Source organism: Molothrus ater, chromosome 3, assembly GCF_012460135.2.
Source record: "Molothrus ater isolate BHLD 08-10-18 breed brown headed cowbird chromosome 3, BPBGC_Mater_1.1, whole genome shotgun sequence".
In the NCBI taxonomy this organism is placed as follows: Eukaryota; Metazoa; Chordata; class Aves; order Passeriformes; family Icteridae; genus Molothrus; species Molothrus ater.
Window position 1 is genome coordinate 105528878 of NC_050480.2, and position 17925 is coordinate 105546802.

The 17925-nt window shown below is 34.3% G+C and overlaps 1 protein-coding gene across 6 annotated transcripts in view; it reads left to right on the top strand.

Moving 5' to 3' along the window:
- GRIK2 (glutamate ionotropic receptor kainate type subunit 2) overlaps positions 1–17925 on the top strand; it is a 358260-nt gene that overhangs the window by 250681 nt on the left and 89654 nt on the right. For 5 of the 6 annotated variants that reach the window (XM_054514245.1, XM_036379660.2, XM_036379659.2 and 2 more), the window contains one exon: positions 14718–14836. In XM_054514245.1, coding sequence (XP_054370220.1) covers positions 14718–14836 — 119 coding nt within the window. Of the gene's footprint in view, positions 1–14065; positions 14458–14717; positions 14837–17925 lie in introns of those variants that run through there. The other variant, XM_036379661.2, reaches the window with a different exon arrangement.

The window sequence follows — 17925 nt, forward strand, 5'->3', positions numbered from 1 at the left end:
TGGAGTTGCCTTCATGGACCCTCTTATAAATCTCCTAGTTTATGTTAGATGAGCATTACTCAAACAATATTCAGCAATCAATACCAAAAAGAGTAGCATTCCACAAGTGGAGATGGTGTTCTTACATGGAATAATGTTGACATGTCCATTAATATTTTCATCACAGCATTGTTTATATTATGCTGTTTACAGAAAATTCCTGGACTGTCCAAGAACAAATTCTAATGTGTCAAACTGAGGTGGCTCAACAGTCAACAGTAAATTTACTTTATTAACAGATACCAGGCAGGAGTGAGTATACATAATGTCTTACTATAAAGGTTGGCCTTGATTCACTGCAAATCACTTCTCACTTCAGAGGGGGAGTGTAACAGACTTCTGTAGGTGGGTATACTACCCTAAGTGAAACCAGTTCATTAACACATACAGAAGCTTAGAGACATAACGTAGGCTTTTTTATATAGATTCAGTTGCAGGAATGTGTAGAGTACTTGGTGATAGCTTTTCTGGACTTCTACAAGCTACAATTAAGTTGTTTTATCTCCATCAGACAGGTATTTCTCTGTTTGAATCTCAGAACCCTGGTGAAACAAGAAACATAACAGAGCCCTGTTGAGGTCTTCAGATCTGTAACATTCCCTAGCATGTCTAACTGAGCTAACACTATTAGCTGTAAATTTTATATGTAAATGTATATTTTTTTCTTTTTTTTACATGAATTAAAAGTTATCCAAAGAGAGTTCTGGAACAGTTAATTCCATTACTCTTCCATCTCTTTTCTCTTGTTATATTTAACTGGAAAAATAGTAAAATTCTGGTATTCTTAACTATTTTTGGTGTTAAGTGTGGGTTTCTTTACTATGAAAAATGGATAAACTTTGAAGTTATTATGAATTGCATCAGGTGTAGGAACAGTTGTTCTTAGGTGGATGCTACTTTTTAAGATAGAATGAAGACTGAATTAATTAGGATTGTCCTCTTTATTTGCTTCGATAAAATTTTTGTGTCAGATAAGTCAGTTAGGGATGTACAACTTTATCCCACATCCTCTGAGATTTTTCCTTTTTTTTAATCTGCTGATGGCTGTTGTAACACTGTACATTCAAAATTTTGCTTTCCCTTGCCCATTTTGATTCAAGTTAATTCTACTTTTCATCAAATGGTCCTCTTTATTTATTTATGTGTCACTGTATAACCTTCTGTAGCTTGGGAAACTTCAGACTTGTCTCTGCAGTTGGTCTAATGCACAACATGCTTTGGATTCCTCTAACCGTACAACAGCATCCTTACAAATTCTTGTATAGAGACATTGGTTTGAGGGGGTTTGTCTTCCTTGCTAATATTCTTTCCATATTAAGAGTGGCCTAAAGACAGCTAGTTATCCTGTCAGGTAACCTAAACAGTTGGAGTTCATTCAAATGTGGTCAGAACTGGTTTTAAATTGTACTCATATCTTCTGGTTTCTTATTGGATATCTGACATTTTTTAAATGTTGGTCATTTGTTTAGTAGTTCCATGAGATGTAGTGGTGAGAATGCAAAGTATTTTCAATTGTTTTCTTGTTTCACAATATACTAAAAAAATAATATCTATTTATGCTCAAACTGTTTGAGCACTACAGCTCAGTGAATTGTTTACACGGTTTGTTTGGAGATACAGAGTGTTGATGTAAGCAGGAGCAAAAAAGATATAGCTAGAAAATTCAACACCCTAATTTTCTTTTACTATCTGTGCCATCACAGACGAGGAAATCATATCTTTGGGATAGTTTCTCTTAATAAAATTTCCTCTTTAAAATTTCCTCTTTATCTTAGCAAAGATAACTGTGTTTTATATTGTTAAAGACATATTACCTTGCCAGGACTCAACTGAGTATGTTTGTACTTGTGTAACTTTGAGTTTATCCATACTTGACAGGGTTCTTGTATAAATTACTATGTGTTTATTAGTCAGGAGAATGCAAAGTCTACATATTTCAATAGTTCATAGCACACAGCTTTAATGGATGTAAAATCCATGCTGATCAAATCCTGATTTTTTCTGTAAGGTGGGCAAGGAAATGCAAGAAGAGCTACTAATGTTAACAGGTGTGTGGATTTTTCATCTTTAAAAGTTATGGTATCATTTTGTCATTTTTTTCTTAGTTCTCAAAATAGTAATAATTTTATCAAAGATAATAAGGCTCTTCAAAAGGAATATTGTGGAAAGGTGTGATTCTTCCAATTCTGGTGTGACTGATTCTTATTTTGTAGTAGGATATCAATTGGAAAACTTGAACCACATTTTTTAAGAATGACCATGCTTTCTGTGTATTCAAGCTTATCTTTAGGACAGTTACACCTTGCAATATCTCAGAAACAAAGAAATCAGGAATTGTGATTGTTTTTTACAGTTCCCGAAAAGTTCCTCCCACTGTATGAAAGAACATATTCTCTGTGGTTTTTGCTGAAGTTACTCAGACTCAGAGATATTTGAGTAATTTTCCAGAGACAACATGTTTAAGAAACCCATCAACTTTAAAATATTTTTTTAAAATTATGGTCTTTTTAAAAATAGATCTTCTACTGACAGACTGTCTATTATAGATTTGACATTATAGTCATTAAATTAATTTTAAAGTTATGAAACTAACCCATAAAATCAGCAGGGAAGTAATTGTTATAATATAGAAACAGCATAGACAAACTGTGAGATTAGAGTAAAATCCTAGCATAAGAGATGAGAATTTTCTGGCTGGTACTTATTGTAATTGATATAATTAGAAAGATGAGCTTTTAGAATGTTTCACACCAGAATACAGCATACCTGAAATTTTATCTCTTGTGCCCAACTAGAAAGAATTAAAGACAAAAATTTAAACAGTATTCTTCAGTCATGAGTATTGATAGAATATAAATTGTACCTTAATGTATTAAATTGTATCCATATATAAGCACAGGTACGTTGCAGAAAGATTTATTAACTCCTGCATTAAGAGCACTTCATCTGGTGCATATTTTTAGACATATGATGCAAAAGAATGTTCTTAGCTACACTGCCTTATATCCTCTCCTGAGATCAGGCTTGTAACAAAATCATTATCTTTTTTGCATATTCAGGTCACTAACAGAACAATATATGATTAGCTTTAAGATTTAACCATGCAGTTAAAAAGACTGATTTAATTTTACTACTGATTTTAATTTCACATTTAAATAGAGTAATTTATGTTTCTTCTAAAAATACCAAAATATCCGGTACTCAGAATCATCACGGTTGGAAGAGAACTTCAAGATCATATAATCCAACCATCAATCCAGAACTACCAAAATCACCCTAAAACTCTATCTCAAAATGCCACATCTAGATGTCTCTTAAATACTTTCACTTCAAGGGATGCTGATTCCACCACATCTGGGTACAGCTTATTTCAATGGCTAAGCACTCTTGGAGTGAAAAATATTCTAATATCTAACCTGAACCTCCACTGGTACAACTTGAGGCCCTTCCCTCTTGTTCTTTCTCTTGATATATTGCAGAAGAGACTACACCTCATACAACCTCACTGCAGCCTCCTTTCAGGTAATTCCAGGGAGAAATGAGGTTTCTCCCTTGCTCCCTCTCACTCCTAAACAGAGGTCAACCTTTATTTCAAATTGCCGAATAAACTAATTTCCACATTTTCTTGGAATTGAGTCTCTGTAAATTTGAGTCTGGTTTTCGTAGTTACACACAGGTAATTGTAAAATGTCTTTTTTCTTTGAGAAGGAAAAAGATCCTTAAACATTTTCTTCCTTTGGCAACCACCTTCTAAATGCTATACTAATTACTTCCAGTAGCAATGATACCGTACAGTGCTACTGCACTCAGGGAATGGAGGCCTTATATAATGTATTGCACTAATCACCTCTGAAGTTAAATAAGTACATTATCTGTCCAGTGTGACCCTTTAGGGAAATGGAAATTGCTTCTCTGTGTAGCATCACTTTGGGCCTGCAAAGCTGTCTAAAATACTTCAATCAAAAGACATGTGCTTGTCAATACTTGGCAGGAAGATCTCAAAAAACACATAATGTACTGTAGGCATAGTTTAGGGTGGTAAGTAATGTTTTGTTAAGAGTTTGAATCGATCAATAAAGACACTGTGATACAGGAGCATATCTCCTGTCTTTCTGGCAAAAAGTAAATAAGTATATTTTACAAACAATGATCTTTAGAGAGTCTTCTGAGTTTATTGTACTGTGAGCCAAGCAAGGAATGGTGTTCTGTCTAGTTTACATTTTATAAAAATTAGATAAGGCAGATAACAATTGTATTATCTTGCAGAACCTTAACTAAAAATTGATGTGAAGCTTCAGTTCTATTACAGGATGTACAGCAGGACTATTGAATAAGAAAGGAAATATTTGTCACTTTTTGTGTTAAGCTATAAAGCAAGTGTTTTTAGAGAGAAGGAAAACTGAAGTATCTCATTCTAGGATACAGAAAGCTGCAGCTACTCTGGTTTGAATAAATAAAAAGGCAATACAGAGAGTAATACTGTGTCTGAAAACACCCTCCTGCTATAATTTTTTTCTGCTCTTTATGGCTGTCTTCACATGTCAACCATGAGCTGGTAAGGTTTGATTTGTATGTAGGAGAAGTTATTACTACATTAATAAAAATTACAGGGCAATAGAATGAGAAAGAGGTGCCCCTTGAAAGGAATTAAAACTTTTTGTCCTGTTTGTGTCAGTTACTGACTGAAGGAAAACAAGAACTTGACTTTTGCCTTTCTCTACTCCTTGGTAAATACTAACGATGCAGTAGGGGTTTAATTAATTTAACTAAGTACTTATTTCTGAGTGTGGGCAGAAGCAGATGTGTACAGAAGAGTTAAAAGCTACAAAAGTCCACATGAGTACTTCTCTGGAGTACCCTCCTATAAACACAACAAGTTATGGCTCTCAACTTGAAAAAATTTATTTTTCTTTATTCAGATTAAGTTTTATTTGAGAACATAAAACGTATCTTGAACTGAAGCAGAGATTTCTCATCCAGGACTAGATATGGTACAGACTTCACAAAGCAAATAAGACAGGTTTTCTCCTGGAGAAGGAGTCAAGTCTAATTTTAGACATGACAAAACAAGTGAGCGCAAGGAATAGTGTGGAAGGGTGGAAGCTGAAGAGGGTCACACTGAGATTACAGGGTTACTTAGGTTCATTTCATGCATATCTTCATAGTTCCATTTGTATATGACATTTTTTAAGCTTCTGTAAGTATTCCAGAAGTATCTGAAGAGGCAGCTGAAAGATGAAGAAGTGTGTCTAAGATTTTGCAGAAGTAAAAGAGGTGATAAAGGGAAGAAATTGCCTATAGAAAATAAGAGTCTATATTTGTGTGAATGCTCTTTTGTTTTTCTTTGTGACCTTCTAGCCATCAAAAGATATTCAGATGATGACTAATCTGTGTAATCTATGTGGAGGCACAGTTTAGAGTTTCTTTTTTGCTGGATATGTAAATACAGCTTTGTAGAATAACTCCAGTGAAAGAGTTACCATTTAAACCTTATTGTAGCTCCTGGATGGAGCATGGGTAGGTTTTTTTGTGTTGTGTGAGGGTAGGTCCTCAAACTGTTGACCAGAACTCAAATCACATCTCCAAAAAGAGGATTCTTAATATAGGAAGTAAGCCAATTCTGTTTAGGGAGTTAACCTTGATTGAGGTCCAAATGTTTGTTTAGAGAATAAATCCCTTCATCAGCAGGATAAGGAGAGAAAATAGGATGAGCATGCTCCTGGGTTGAGATAAAGGCAGGGAGATGCTTACCAGTTGTTGTCATCAGCTGAAAAAATTTCAGAAGGTGAGAAATACAGACACTGAGACACCTTTCTTCCCCCCTTTTCCAAGTTTTACTTTATTCCTTCACTCCAGGTTCCTCTGCCCACCCCCAGAGAGAGAAGGGAGCTTGAGGGGCAGTTTGTAGTCAGTACATAATGGTTTCTCTCTTGCTTCTTGACCAGATATAAGTCCTTGCAATTTATATCCAATATAATTCCCCCAGCTTCTCCTTTCCATCTTCCTTAGCCACCCTTTTCATGACTACTGGCCAAGGTTCAGTAGATGAACTTTTATCCTATATTTTAACCTCTGAGAGAAGTGCCCTCCATGTCAGAAACCAAGTTCAAAACTACTAAAGCTGAGGAGGGCCTGTAATACAAAAGTCACTTGGCTGATTAGTCTGATTAAAAGAGATTTTCTGTTCTGTTAGGCACAGGACTCACTAGAAGGCTCAGCACTGTTAATCAGAGGCACACACTGGACAGAGTCATCCCTGGACAAGGCATATTCTGATGATGCTCAGCCTCTGTTTCTAAATGTTTTCTGTTAAATGGTTGCATACCTCTCAAGATGAGCTTAAAAATCATGAGGAAAGGATGTGTGTCACCCTGGTTTTTAAGATTTTCTAAGCCTTCTGATGTTGACATTCTTGTAGTGAACTTTCTCATGCACTTTCTGTAAATAACTCATTGTTTTGCATTCCTTTATGGAGGAGAAGAGAGTTGATAGACTGTTAGTTTGACCAGTGTCATTGGAGAGGTGTCACTGTCACCCTCCAATCTGCTGTCACTTTTGGAAAACTATAAATGTTAGAGTCAGAAAATAAACTTCCCCTTTTTTCTTCACCTTGAGAACAGCAGTGTGAGCTTGTGTGCTTTTGTGTCCTATTGTGACAGATGTGCAAGACCAGGGCACTCCTGAAGGCAGAAAAAGATGAAATCATATAAATATGACTTAGCAACCTCTAAAAACATAAATGTATTGTCAACACTGCTACCATACTACATCCAAAACTGAACTTCATACCAGCTTATACCAGCTGCTAGGAAGAAAATTGACTCTATCCCAGTGAAAAAGAATTTACAGATTGCTTGAAATTTAAGTATTTCTAAAAATAGGGATGAGGATTTTCCAAAGTAGCCAATATTTTATTTCTTCCATTTTTTTTTTCAATATACTTAGGGAGGACATATACGGGTAAACAATAATAATATTTTCTGGTAAATATGTAAGAATGTTATATGAAACAGCTAAATGTAGGCTAGTTGGAAAGAAAGTGCAAATTAAAAATATTAGAATTATTGTGAATAACCTGTTTTTTAAAATGGCACCCAATTATCACTATCGAGTCAGAGGAATGAGGGAGTACAAATGAAGGCTCAAAGATTCTCAGGTATGCTAAGAGCCTAAAGAGCAAAGCATACAAAGGGGGAAAATCCTGTTGGAGGCATCATTTTATATATATTGCCAAAAAGGGGCAAAATATTTTCTAACACAACAAATACTCTAGTTTTCTGAATTGTCACTCAGAACTCAGGAAGGGTTGGAAATCTTGTGAAAACTAAAATGAAAGCAACTCTTTTAACATCTCCCCTACCATACCATACTCGAGATATCTCAGAATATCTCCTATAATATTTTTTGTAAAACTTCAATGTATTTAGCAGCAGTCAGGACACTGATTGTGGGAGAAGCCTACACTCATTGTGAAGTTCACATGCATTAAAATCTAGTAATTTTAAATAAGTTTTCTTCAGATTCTTGACTGTCATTTAATATATAACTCTATTGACATTTCTTCTGTTCAAGAAATGGATGGACTAATATTTTGGAAACTGAAAAGTTATGTAAGAACTGAAACCAGTGTATATACTAAATTAAGCAATAATACCTGACTAGTGCTTCAAAAATTAGATTGTATGTATATCTTTTACACTTGTTTCCATCATACATTAATCTTTGCTTATGATGGTAATATGCTATGTCTTTAACCCAGAATAGTAATGAATTTTAATAAACTCTTAATTCACATCTGTAAAAACAAATGTTTCAGTTATCATAAAGTTATTATAATTATCACATAATAGTTAAGAATTTTTATGTAATTTATTTAATTTTATTTAAATGTATTTATTTAATTAATTTTCATCAAACAAAACAGCCTTTATAGTTTTGGTTCTGATTTGACCTATGACTTATCTACGCATTTCTGTACCTTCCTAGCCTATATTTCTTTGGAGTTTAGAGCAGGACTAGTAGCTAATAGGGCAGTACAAACTGACAAGTTCCAAAAATCACTATGTATTCCCTGTTGCTGGGTTATATTACTCCTGTATGGTTCATGTTGCTTATAGTAGAATTTTATGAAAAAATTTTTATATTATTTCCTAATAAGATAATATTGTGTTTGGTCTTTTTAGTCTTTTGGTTTTTTTTTTTTCATTTAGCCAGGAAGCTTAAATTGTGTAAAAATGGGACAAGATATATTCATTCATATAATGAAGATTTTGGTTCTGATCCTGCAGTAGCTTGTGTATTGGTATTTTATCTCTGACTCAATGGGATTTAACAGGATCCTGTTGATGTTTAAAGTTAATAGTGCCTATAAGCAATTTAAAGGTATACAGAGTAAACATATAAAACAAAATTCTGTAAAGTGTGTATAGAACTTCCACATGAATCTTGGTGCCTTCCTAGAATTTGGATTGAATTATATCACCCAAATTGAGAGGATTTATAGATATTTTTTAGTGATGTAAAAAGTCCTTTAGGTTGAATTTCTAGTCAATGGAGAGATGATGATTCAATGCAACTGCTTTAGATGGGGATTTGTTTAATATACAAAAAAAGTGTTAGATGATTAGTTCTTCTCAGGAAGCAGCAAAAGCATGGCAGCTATATGAGGGAAGATGATGTGGAAGATGACAACAGTGCAAGCAAGGCAATTACTGTACTGAAAAAGGTATCTGAGCAGGGCAGGGGTCTTGGTAATTATGATCTCTGTTTACAGCCCAGAAGTCATCAGGTGTGACAACGAATGCCACATGGTGGGACAATGAAGGATCCAAACAGAAAAAAATCTCAGTTTTTCTAAAAGCCATAATTTAGGAAAAAAGAAATGAGGCTTTAATAAAGAGAAGCAGTAACATGTTTTTTTCTTAAATAGTGTAGTATGTTTTCATAAAGCATCCTGGATATTCTTGAAAAAGTTTCGAAATATTGTAATTTGTCAGTTCTTATGCAGTAAAATATGGATTAAGGGTGTAGTCCTGCACAGAAACCCTGTAAAACAATGACTAGAAAAATCATTCTACACTCTGCTCTAATGAATGGGAGAATGAGTAATTTGCTAGAGCTGAGATTAGAGCTGATGGTTTGCTGTGTTCAGCGATACCCAGCACTGGCTAAGTGTGCTCACATTCATGAAGAAAATAGGGTAAGATTCTTTTGATTTATCAATTTCTGGTCATTAGATAAAGCTTTACAGCTTGTGAAATCTTTGTGCTACTGGCTCTTGTCTGCTCACTTCTTGGTCTGACAGCAAAAGACATGTCTATGTGCATGTAAGTGGGTAATCATATTTTCTTTACTTTTCTTCATAGGCCTGATGCAAAGAAAAGTGAGGAAATTTGACAGGTTTGAACTAATGCTGGAATAGTATGCACAGTGTAATTTTATGCTGTCTGTGGCATATATTGCTGGCTATGAGGAATGTGTTGGTCACATCATGCTTTAGATAATATTTTTGTAATACTATTTAGTCTCAATTTATTTATGTGTTCATTTAAAAACCCATAATAGTTACATGGTGTTTCAAATACCATGGAAAAGAATGTAATTTAAATAAACTAAGCACAGCTACCAGTAAATAATCTCATTAGTCCTTTAAATTATACTTGCATCATACTTCTTCGCAATTGTGTTTTCTTTATTTCCTTTGCCTATATTCATAATTCCATGAGTATAGGGAAGTATTCTATCTGACTGCATCAGACCATGAATTAAGTTTATTGTGTTTGATTGTTGTCTTGTGATTTCAAACGATCTTGTAGAACACAGATTTTTCTTAGCCTTTCCATAGTTGTTATGTAGCTCCTATTTGGGTCAGAGCTGAAAGCAGTATCATGTCAGCGATAAGGAGGAAAAATTTTGTCAGTATGCATTTTTAAGTAAGAATTGAAGTCCAGGTGCTATAATGGAAGCTGATAACTCTCATGGATTTTTAGCTAAATATTCAGTATCAACCTGTGTTTTAAAAATCCCTTGTGTTTTGGTTTTTTTTGATCCTGAGAGACAAAAGAAAAATAATTATTTTAATAAAATAATTAAAAAAAAAGAAAAAAGCTGGTTTAGACCATCCAGAAAAGTTCTCTATAAGAATTTAACAGGTAACAGAATGAATATGATTGAATGACAGTACCTGGTACCTGTTTAGCAAATATCTGAAATCAACACATAAAACTCGAATGGCCTATATGTAATACTAATGGGTCCAAGCCACATTTTTCCCACAAGGAGTATCCCTACTGGTATAAATTCAGTTCTGTGCAATATTCCTAGGCAGCTGTGTTTTGGTATAATGAAAATTCAATTAAAAATATTACTCCACTAGTCCGTTTTCTGTTCTCTCTAAATTGTAGTTTGGGGTTTTCTGCTCTTTTTAACAAGTTGCATTGCTCTCCAGAAGACAGAGCTTAAATTAAAAATGTCTTTATCTCCAGATATTACAGTCTGTACTAAGCATATCTATTAATTTGCTTTCAAAACATAATACTATCTTGATGCTATCATCAGAGATAAACTGACAGGTTTTGATTTGAGAACTATTGAAATTGGTGGAAGGTATCCTTTACATATTCTCAGCAGCTTTGAATTGAGTTGATTTGTATGGAGCATGCTAGACCACACACCTTTTACGAAAGCAACTGAAAGCAGCAGTCAGTGTGTGACAGGATGTACTGCTCTGAGTGTAGTGTGTGTACAAATGCCCTGTGTCTACAATCACATCTAAGCTCATCTAGACTGAGTCCCATGACTCTCTAGGAGACTGTGTTTTTATTCACAGACCAAAACTGTAGAAGCAGTTCTAGTAAATCCTAAGTCACATCTCTTCCTGAGTTTGTCTCAGACTGGACACTGGAAGGGAGGAGTGAGTGCCTGCAGGTCAAGAATTAACAGATTCTTATCTCATCAAACTCCTAAATAAAAAGAGAAGCAGAAATGTTAGCAGTAGATCACAGTTAATATTATGACAGGTTCTGGATTCAAACAGGCTCAAGGAGCCTAAAAAGATCACCAGTGCTGGCTCCAGTCTGATCCAGCTGGTAGGGTGTCCAGGGTCCTGTGGGCACCATCTGGGCTTTATGGACATACCTTTTTATAGCTATGTTTCCCCACCCTGGAGATGAGTTTTTTGCATTCTATACAAATTAATTTTCATGTGCAGACAATTCTTCCAGACCTTTCTGAAAATAGTTTTGAGGTCTTGATCCACCGGTACTGGGTCAGCCTTTGATCAATAGTCCATGCCTACTTTTTGACCTCTGTCCTATGCTTGAACTGTACTGTGTTGTGTTTATTTCAGCAGCCAGACCAAGGGCATTTCTCAAAAAAAATGCTGCCATATCTCCAATGTACTCCTTCTCCAGTCACATCATGTTCTTTACCACAACATGCTCTTACCAACACTTGGTTGGCTCCATGGCTATTCAACTATAGGTGTTTGAGACACACACATAAGATCCCATGTCTTCTGGGCTTCTACACTATTATTTCAAATGCTGTGTGAATACAGAATATAATAAATTATAGTTGTCTCGAATAATTTGCAGTTCTGAAGTAGGTTTGTCTGATCATTGGGCATACTAATTTTAATTTCTAATATCATACATATTCCTGAAGTGGAATTAAATTTAACACAAATCTTTCTTCTCTGTAGATTGCTGAGATAGCTGACTTTTAAACACTACTTGCACTAGCCAATAATTTCTGAGGAGTACTTGTACCTTTTCAGTGGGTAGCAGCAATTAGGAAAACTGAAACTCAGGTCTTGTGCAGTTCATTTATAATCCATTTTTTAAAGTATTTCAGATACTTGAAGGTGTTAGAGATTAAGAGACTGTATCTGAAATGTTAGAATAAACACTAATAGAAATGGTATATGGGAAGACTACCTGTTATCAGTGGTCAGAAAAATCTGTCTTCAAAATTGCATCTGTTCATTGAAGTTCTCTTTTTGCTTTATGCTTGTTCTTGATTGAGCAAGTTTTCTGCATTTAAATTAGTAGGAAGGTAGTCCATTAATCAAGCAAAGTGATTATTCTTATAATATCATTTAGAATAACACATTTAAATAGTGTGAGCAGTTCTGGGATCAGGCAGAAGGAATTTTCCTAACAGTCACTTTCTAATAAGAGAAGCTGATTAAAAAAGATGGTATTCTTGATGCTTAGGAACAAGGGAGGCTCTAGCCTGACTTAAAGAAAAAGTTGTTGTCATGATAACTAAACGTGGGAATGATTTTCCCAAGAAGTTGTGGAATTCTTGTCTTTGTGTGTTTTTGAGACATGACTGAACAGTCCCTTGTTTTGAAATAATGGACACTGCCCTGAGCATGATCCTGGCTTATAAAACCTGCTAGGTGAACCTGTAACTCTGTGATTTGTGACTCTTTATTGCAATAGGCTAAACAGCATGAAACTTATACACACATGTACTACATTAAAAAATTGATTAAGGATCCATACCTTAAGATTTTTACACTAGACAATCTAATATCATAGAACATCCTTAAAATAAGGAGGAACAATATTTATCCATAATAAGCCAGTATTAATTTTCCTTACTTTATAAGTAGAGAATTCCAAAACTATAGGACTTAGATTGCATTGTTTCTTTCTTCTAAAGCCATCTTGTATGTCTTGTAGGTAGTTTCCTCCTTTTTCCTTTTTTATAACTATGGACAATTTTTCTGTGCTTCAAAGTAAAATAAAAATTTTTAAATAACATAAGCCATCAGAACAAAAAGGTAAAACTGCCAAGTTATGTTTTAGATTTTTCAGTAATGTCACAATCACTGTAAATAACACTTGAAATATATATTTAAATAGAAAAAATATATTTGTTTTGTCCAGCAAACATCGTCCTCAGGTGTTTTCCAGTTTAATCTTCAAATATCTCTCAGCAAAAGAGTATAAAAGCCTGCTTCAGTTTCACCGAGTGCTTGGTTTCCAGGTTTTGTTGGATTCACAAAAACATGACATAAAAGATACTCAGATTTTTAATGAGACAGTAAACTTCTGATCTAGTTTTACTATAAAGTAATAGAAGAATTCAGGTCACAATGTTTAATTAGAACCAAATCAACATTTTTGCACAGCATATCAGTATTACTTTGGAGATTCAAATGAAACAGTTCTTTGTCAAGTAGACACTTTTAAGACGAGAAGTGCTTTAACATTACATTAAGAGCTTCAAAGTGGAACATTTGATTTTCTGTATTATAATGTGTTTGAAATATTATTGTGAAGAAAATTCTATTTTTCAAAGTGACAGATGAATAGTTCAGATAGCTTTGATTATAAAATACACCAAAAAAGTTCTTTCATAAAGGCTGCCTATCCAAGGGTTTTTAACAGAGTGGCTTTAATGATTTGAGAAATTATGAAAATACATTAATATTGATTTAATAATTAAAATCTGTAATTTTAAAAATTATTGTGCTGATGTCTTGTGCTAGTTCCATTCTGCTGTTGTTGCAATTTTCATTTTTTTCACTTAAATATATTATGCACATGCAACTATTACACATGTATTCATTATCAAAGATTTGAAGATATGATTTAAGCATAAAATAAAAATCTCTCTCAACAGTGTGCCTCCAAGTCCAGGCATGGTGATTAAAACTCTAAAATTATTAGAATAATCCTGCACATTGCAATTAAAATTTAGTTCTCCAAAAGCACCATGAGGAAGAGAGAACTGAAAATCTTTATTTTACAAAAGAAATTGTAACAAAGAATAATTCATCTAGACATGTTTGCTTGTTTTAGCTACAATTGATAAAATAGCATTTAGATATGAACTCATCATAATGCACAGCAATTGCAAAGCCATGAATTACATTGATTGTATATAATCTGCTTGTAATCTATTGCCAGACTCAGGCATCTTTCTACTATCTCTGTTCTATTTTTGAGATAATTAATTAAATTGTCTTTTCCTTTATGTTTATCTTTTTCTTTCTTTTTTTTTCTTTTCTCAGAGCCTGGCCCTGCAAGGTGCTTGTGAGTGTCCCCAGCTTCTTTTGGAAAACCTTTCCAGGGATGCTACTGTGCACCTCACAGGACAGGATGCAATTCCTTTAATTTGCTATAGTATTTTTTTTCTGTGAATTGTAGTGTTTGGTGATTAACAATGTCACTTTCACTGCTAACTATTTATTTTCTGTTATATTCATTATTTGTAATTTTTATGAGAAAAAACCTTTTGCCTGATGTATTTTTTTTTCTAGTGAAGTTCTGTGATTTAACAGGTGTTAATTTTCTTTCAAGATGCAAAATACTGTCACAATGGTTATAAGAGCCTAATCCTAAATGGGACCAATTGTCTGGAATTCTATTGGTGTCAATAAAAGAATAAGTGCTTTGATGTTTACAGGTGGCACTTGGAAACTTTCAGAGCCAATCTGTATGCAACTTTATCAGTATCAGCAGCAGTAAAGAATGTTAATCTTCAATATTGTTTTTTCTTAATATTGCTGTTAACTGTAATGCAATCACACTGTAAAAATTTTCAATCACTATTTTCTTTATAACCTCTCTTGTTTTTCTTTTTCTTTTGCAGCAGTTTTGCTGGATAGACTTTGTGATGGCTGCATTTTAAATCTGTTCTTTTTCTTCTGTCAATTACCACAGGTTTAGTCCCTATGAGTGGTATAATCCACATCCTTGCAACCCTGATTCAGACGTGGTGGAAAACAATTTTACCTTGCTAAATAGTTTCTGGTTTGGAGTTGGAGCTCTCATGCAGCAAGGTATACGACTCAGTCTGCTCTTTCTCTTGGGCACCATGTCCCACTTTTTGCTGGGGGTCACAGTTCTCTGGCGCAAGTCACTTGCATGGGTGCCTCTGTGCATGTAGCCATAAACCAGCTTTTTTATGATTATCCAGGCATTCCCAACACCTTACGAATTAGCCTGAGGGCAGATAAAAAATTTAAGACTTAAAAAAGTACAGCATAGCCATACAGTTTGTTGCCTAAACAGGAAACCCTTACTGCGTAATTAAACAAGCTAATCTGTCCATTACCTAAAAAACCTCCATTTAAACAGCCCAAGAATGAGTATACCTTTGTCAGATAAGACTATAATGTAAAAATCTATAATTCGGTTAATTTTGGTCTAGAAGCCTTTCAAATACAGAAAGATTTTATCTAGTAGCTAGAACCTATAAAATAAAATAATATAGGAGATTTAATCCTGTCCAGTCATAATTTATATTTTTAAAATCAGAATGACCATTCAACAATGTCTATGTTCAACAATCCATGCACTGAGAAATTGATGCTATTGCTGACAATAAAATTGGCAGCTGTGTAGTCATATTGCTCAGAGTAAAACCAACGCTCAGTTTTATCTATAACTGTCTAAGTAAAATGCTTAAGCACATTCTTAAAAATCTGTAATTTCCTTGTCATATTCCTCTTATTTTGAAAGCATACTAAATATATAGATCCATAAAAATATATCACCATTTTATTGCCCTTTTCCATAAGGATTTGAACACAGTCATATAATATCAGACACATGTGAATAGCACAGTTTCATTTTTTGCACTGACATTTCACTGGGCAGTATAGCGTAATACAAAAGATTATTAGTCTTGTTAAAGAGCCATTAAAAGGAATGGCTTTCCTTTCTGGAAAAATAACCATTGCATATTCCCCCCAAAAAATCATAGAAAATGTTGGCAGGACCAATGCATATTGGTAGAGTTGTTTTAATGAATATACTTGAGCAATCATTTTTAAAGCTTACCATTATAAGTACACCGGCTATAAATAAAACCTGATTTTAACTCATCAAATGATTTCATGAAGCTTTCCTGTAACTGCAGTAAATATTCTGTCATATATCAAGTTTGTAGGCTTAAAAATTCCCTAATGCCTCAGCAAGAAGAGTACTGTGCTCAGAAAAACATGAGTTAATGGGTAAAAAGAAATCAGGATTTCAAACCAGAGATAAAAATATGTCTTTAGTTGGCTAAGTGTTTACTATCAACTAGGTTGTCAGTATACATGTCAAGAAATTATAGAGTTGAAACACAATTGCCAAATACATGTTTGCAAGATAATGATTGCTTTTAAGGAAGCTAACAGAAAAAGGGATGCTGAATGAAAGAAGGTATTTCAAATTCCATTCACAGTTCTCAGGATTGTCAGAATTTCTATCAATGCTGAGTTTTATTTCTTATGTGGCTTTATGCTTCTATGATGGAAAAAGCAATTTAGATTTTTGTATCATCTTTTTGCAAGGAAAAGGTTTTTTTAGCCCGTAACATCTAAACATTGTTTTTGAGAATCAAAATAAGGAAAAAAACCCTAACCTTCGTTTTAAAATATATCTTTGGAGGATAATAGTTTTCCTTGAAGGAAAACTAGTTTTTCAGAATTAAGGCTGAACCTCTGTCCTTGCCTTATATTGTTTTACATTTACTCAGTTCAACCTTTAATAAACCTTAAAGGCACCATTGTAAGGATGCAGCATCAGTCTTGATTTTGTTGATTGCTTTAAAAAGAAATCTCAAAAACCTAAAGTCATCTAAAAGTAGGCTTTCAGAAAAGCATGGAAGTTCTCACCTAATAGCAGTAACAATATAGAAGCACTTGGGCCATACTCATATCAGCATATTAAGTGCTGCTTCTTTACAAAAGATTTGCTTAGTGCTGGAGGATACATGATAGAGGAAACTCATGCATGTCTTGCTGGCACCTCTTGCTCCCAGAAAACTGTGGGATATAGTGCTGGACATGACGTTACCTTGGGTACATGACAGTCAGCCCCTGACCAGGCTCTGTTTCATGGGCCCAGGTGGCACTCAATTTCTGTCCCTGGTAAGGTACGAGCTCGTGGGAACTGGGGGAACTGTGGCCAATGTCTCCACTCTTCTCTTCTTTCCAGTCCTGTCTGACTTTACTGGTGTTGGTTTTTAAAATGAAATGAGAGCAATTAAAAAGAGTTAATGATAGTGGGCTTGTTGGGAAATCTCTTAGTGTTATGGTGTCTAAGTGTCTGACTAACAGGGCCTAGGAGCAACTCCATCAGACAGGTACTTTTCTACTTTTTCCCTTGCAGAATTCTAGGCAGAGTCTGGCGCTGGAGTTGGCTGTCATGTCCAAGTGTGTCAGCCTTTTTTGTTTGAAACAGCAAGGGTAAGATGAACTGCAGGGTAAGATGGGCTGTTTTTGAATACAGTAGTCCAGTTATGATACCACTTCTTTTTTCCCTTTCTTTTGTTTTCTTCCTCCCTCTCTCCCCAGCCCTTCTGTTCTTTTTTTCACATTGAGTTTGGAAGTTTGACATAATCTTTCACCTATATGAAGATGTGTTACCTTGCTGGACCAGTTCCTTAACTAATTCAATATAAGCACTAAAATTTAACAGGAATAAAATAGTCCATCTTGCCTTCATTCCATTTTACCCAGGAGATATAAGAGCAAACATAGTAACCAATTAACAAAAAGGGGTTGTTTCGGTACAATTGTATAGTGGATATGATGAAACTGTTTCCTTGAAAACAAGTTTCCAGATACTTCTAAAAGATCTTACATAAAGTTCTTAAAATGAAACTTGAAATTGTTTATTTGACATCATTAGAAATTTCATTTCATTCAATTATAACATTATGGAAAAAATCCATACATGCTCATTTATGATAAATATTTGTAATTGTATATTACAGTGAATTTAATTTATTCCTATTTTTTGTAATTAAACACAAGAGGAGTTTATGTGCTTCAATTTGTCTCATTAGGCTCCAAATTTGCATTAAAAATTATGCAAATTACTATACAGTGTCTGTCTCCCCCTCCATTCTTTCGTGCCATGAGCAGGCAACTCCAGC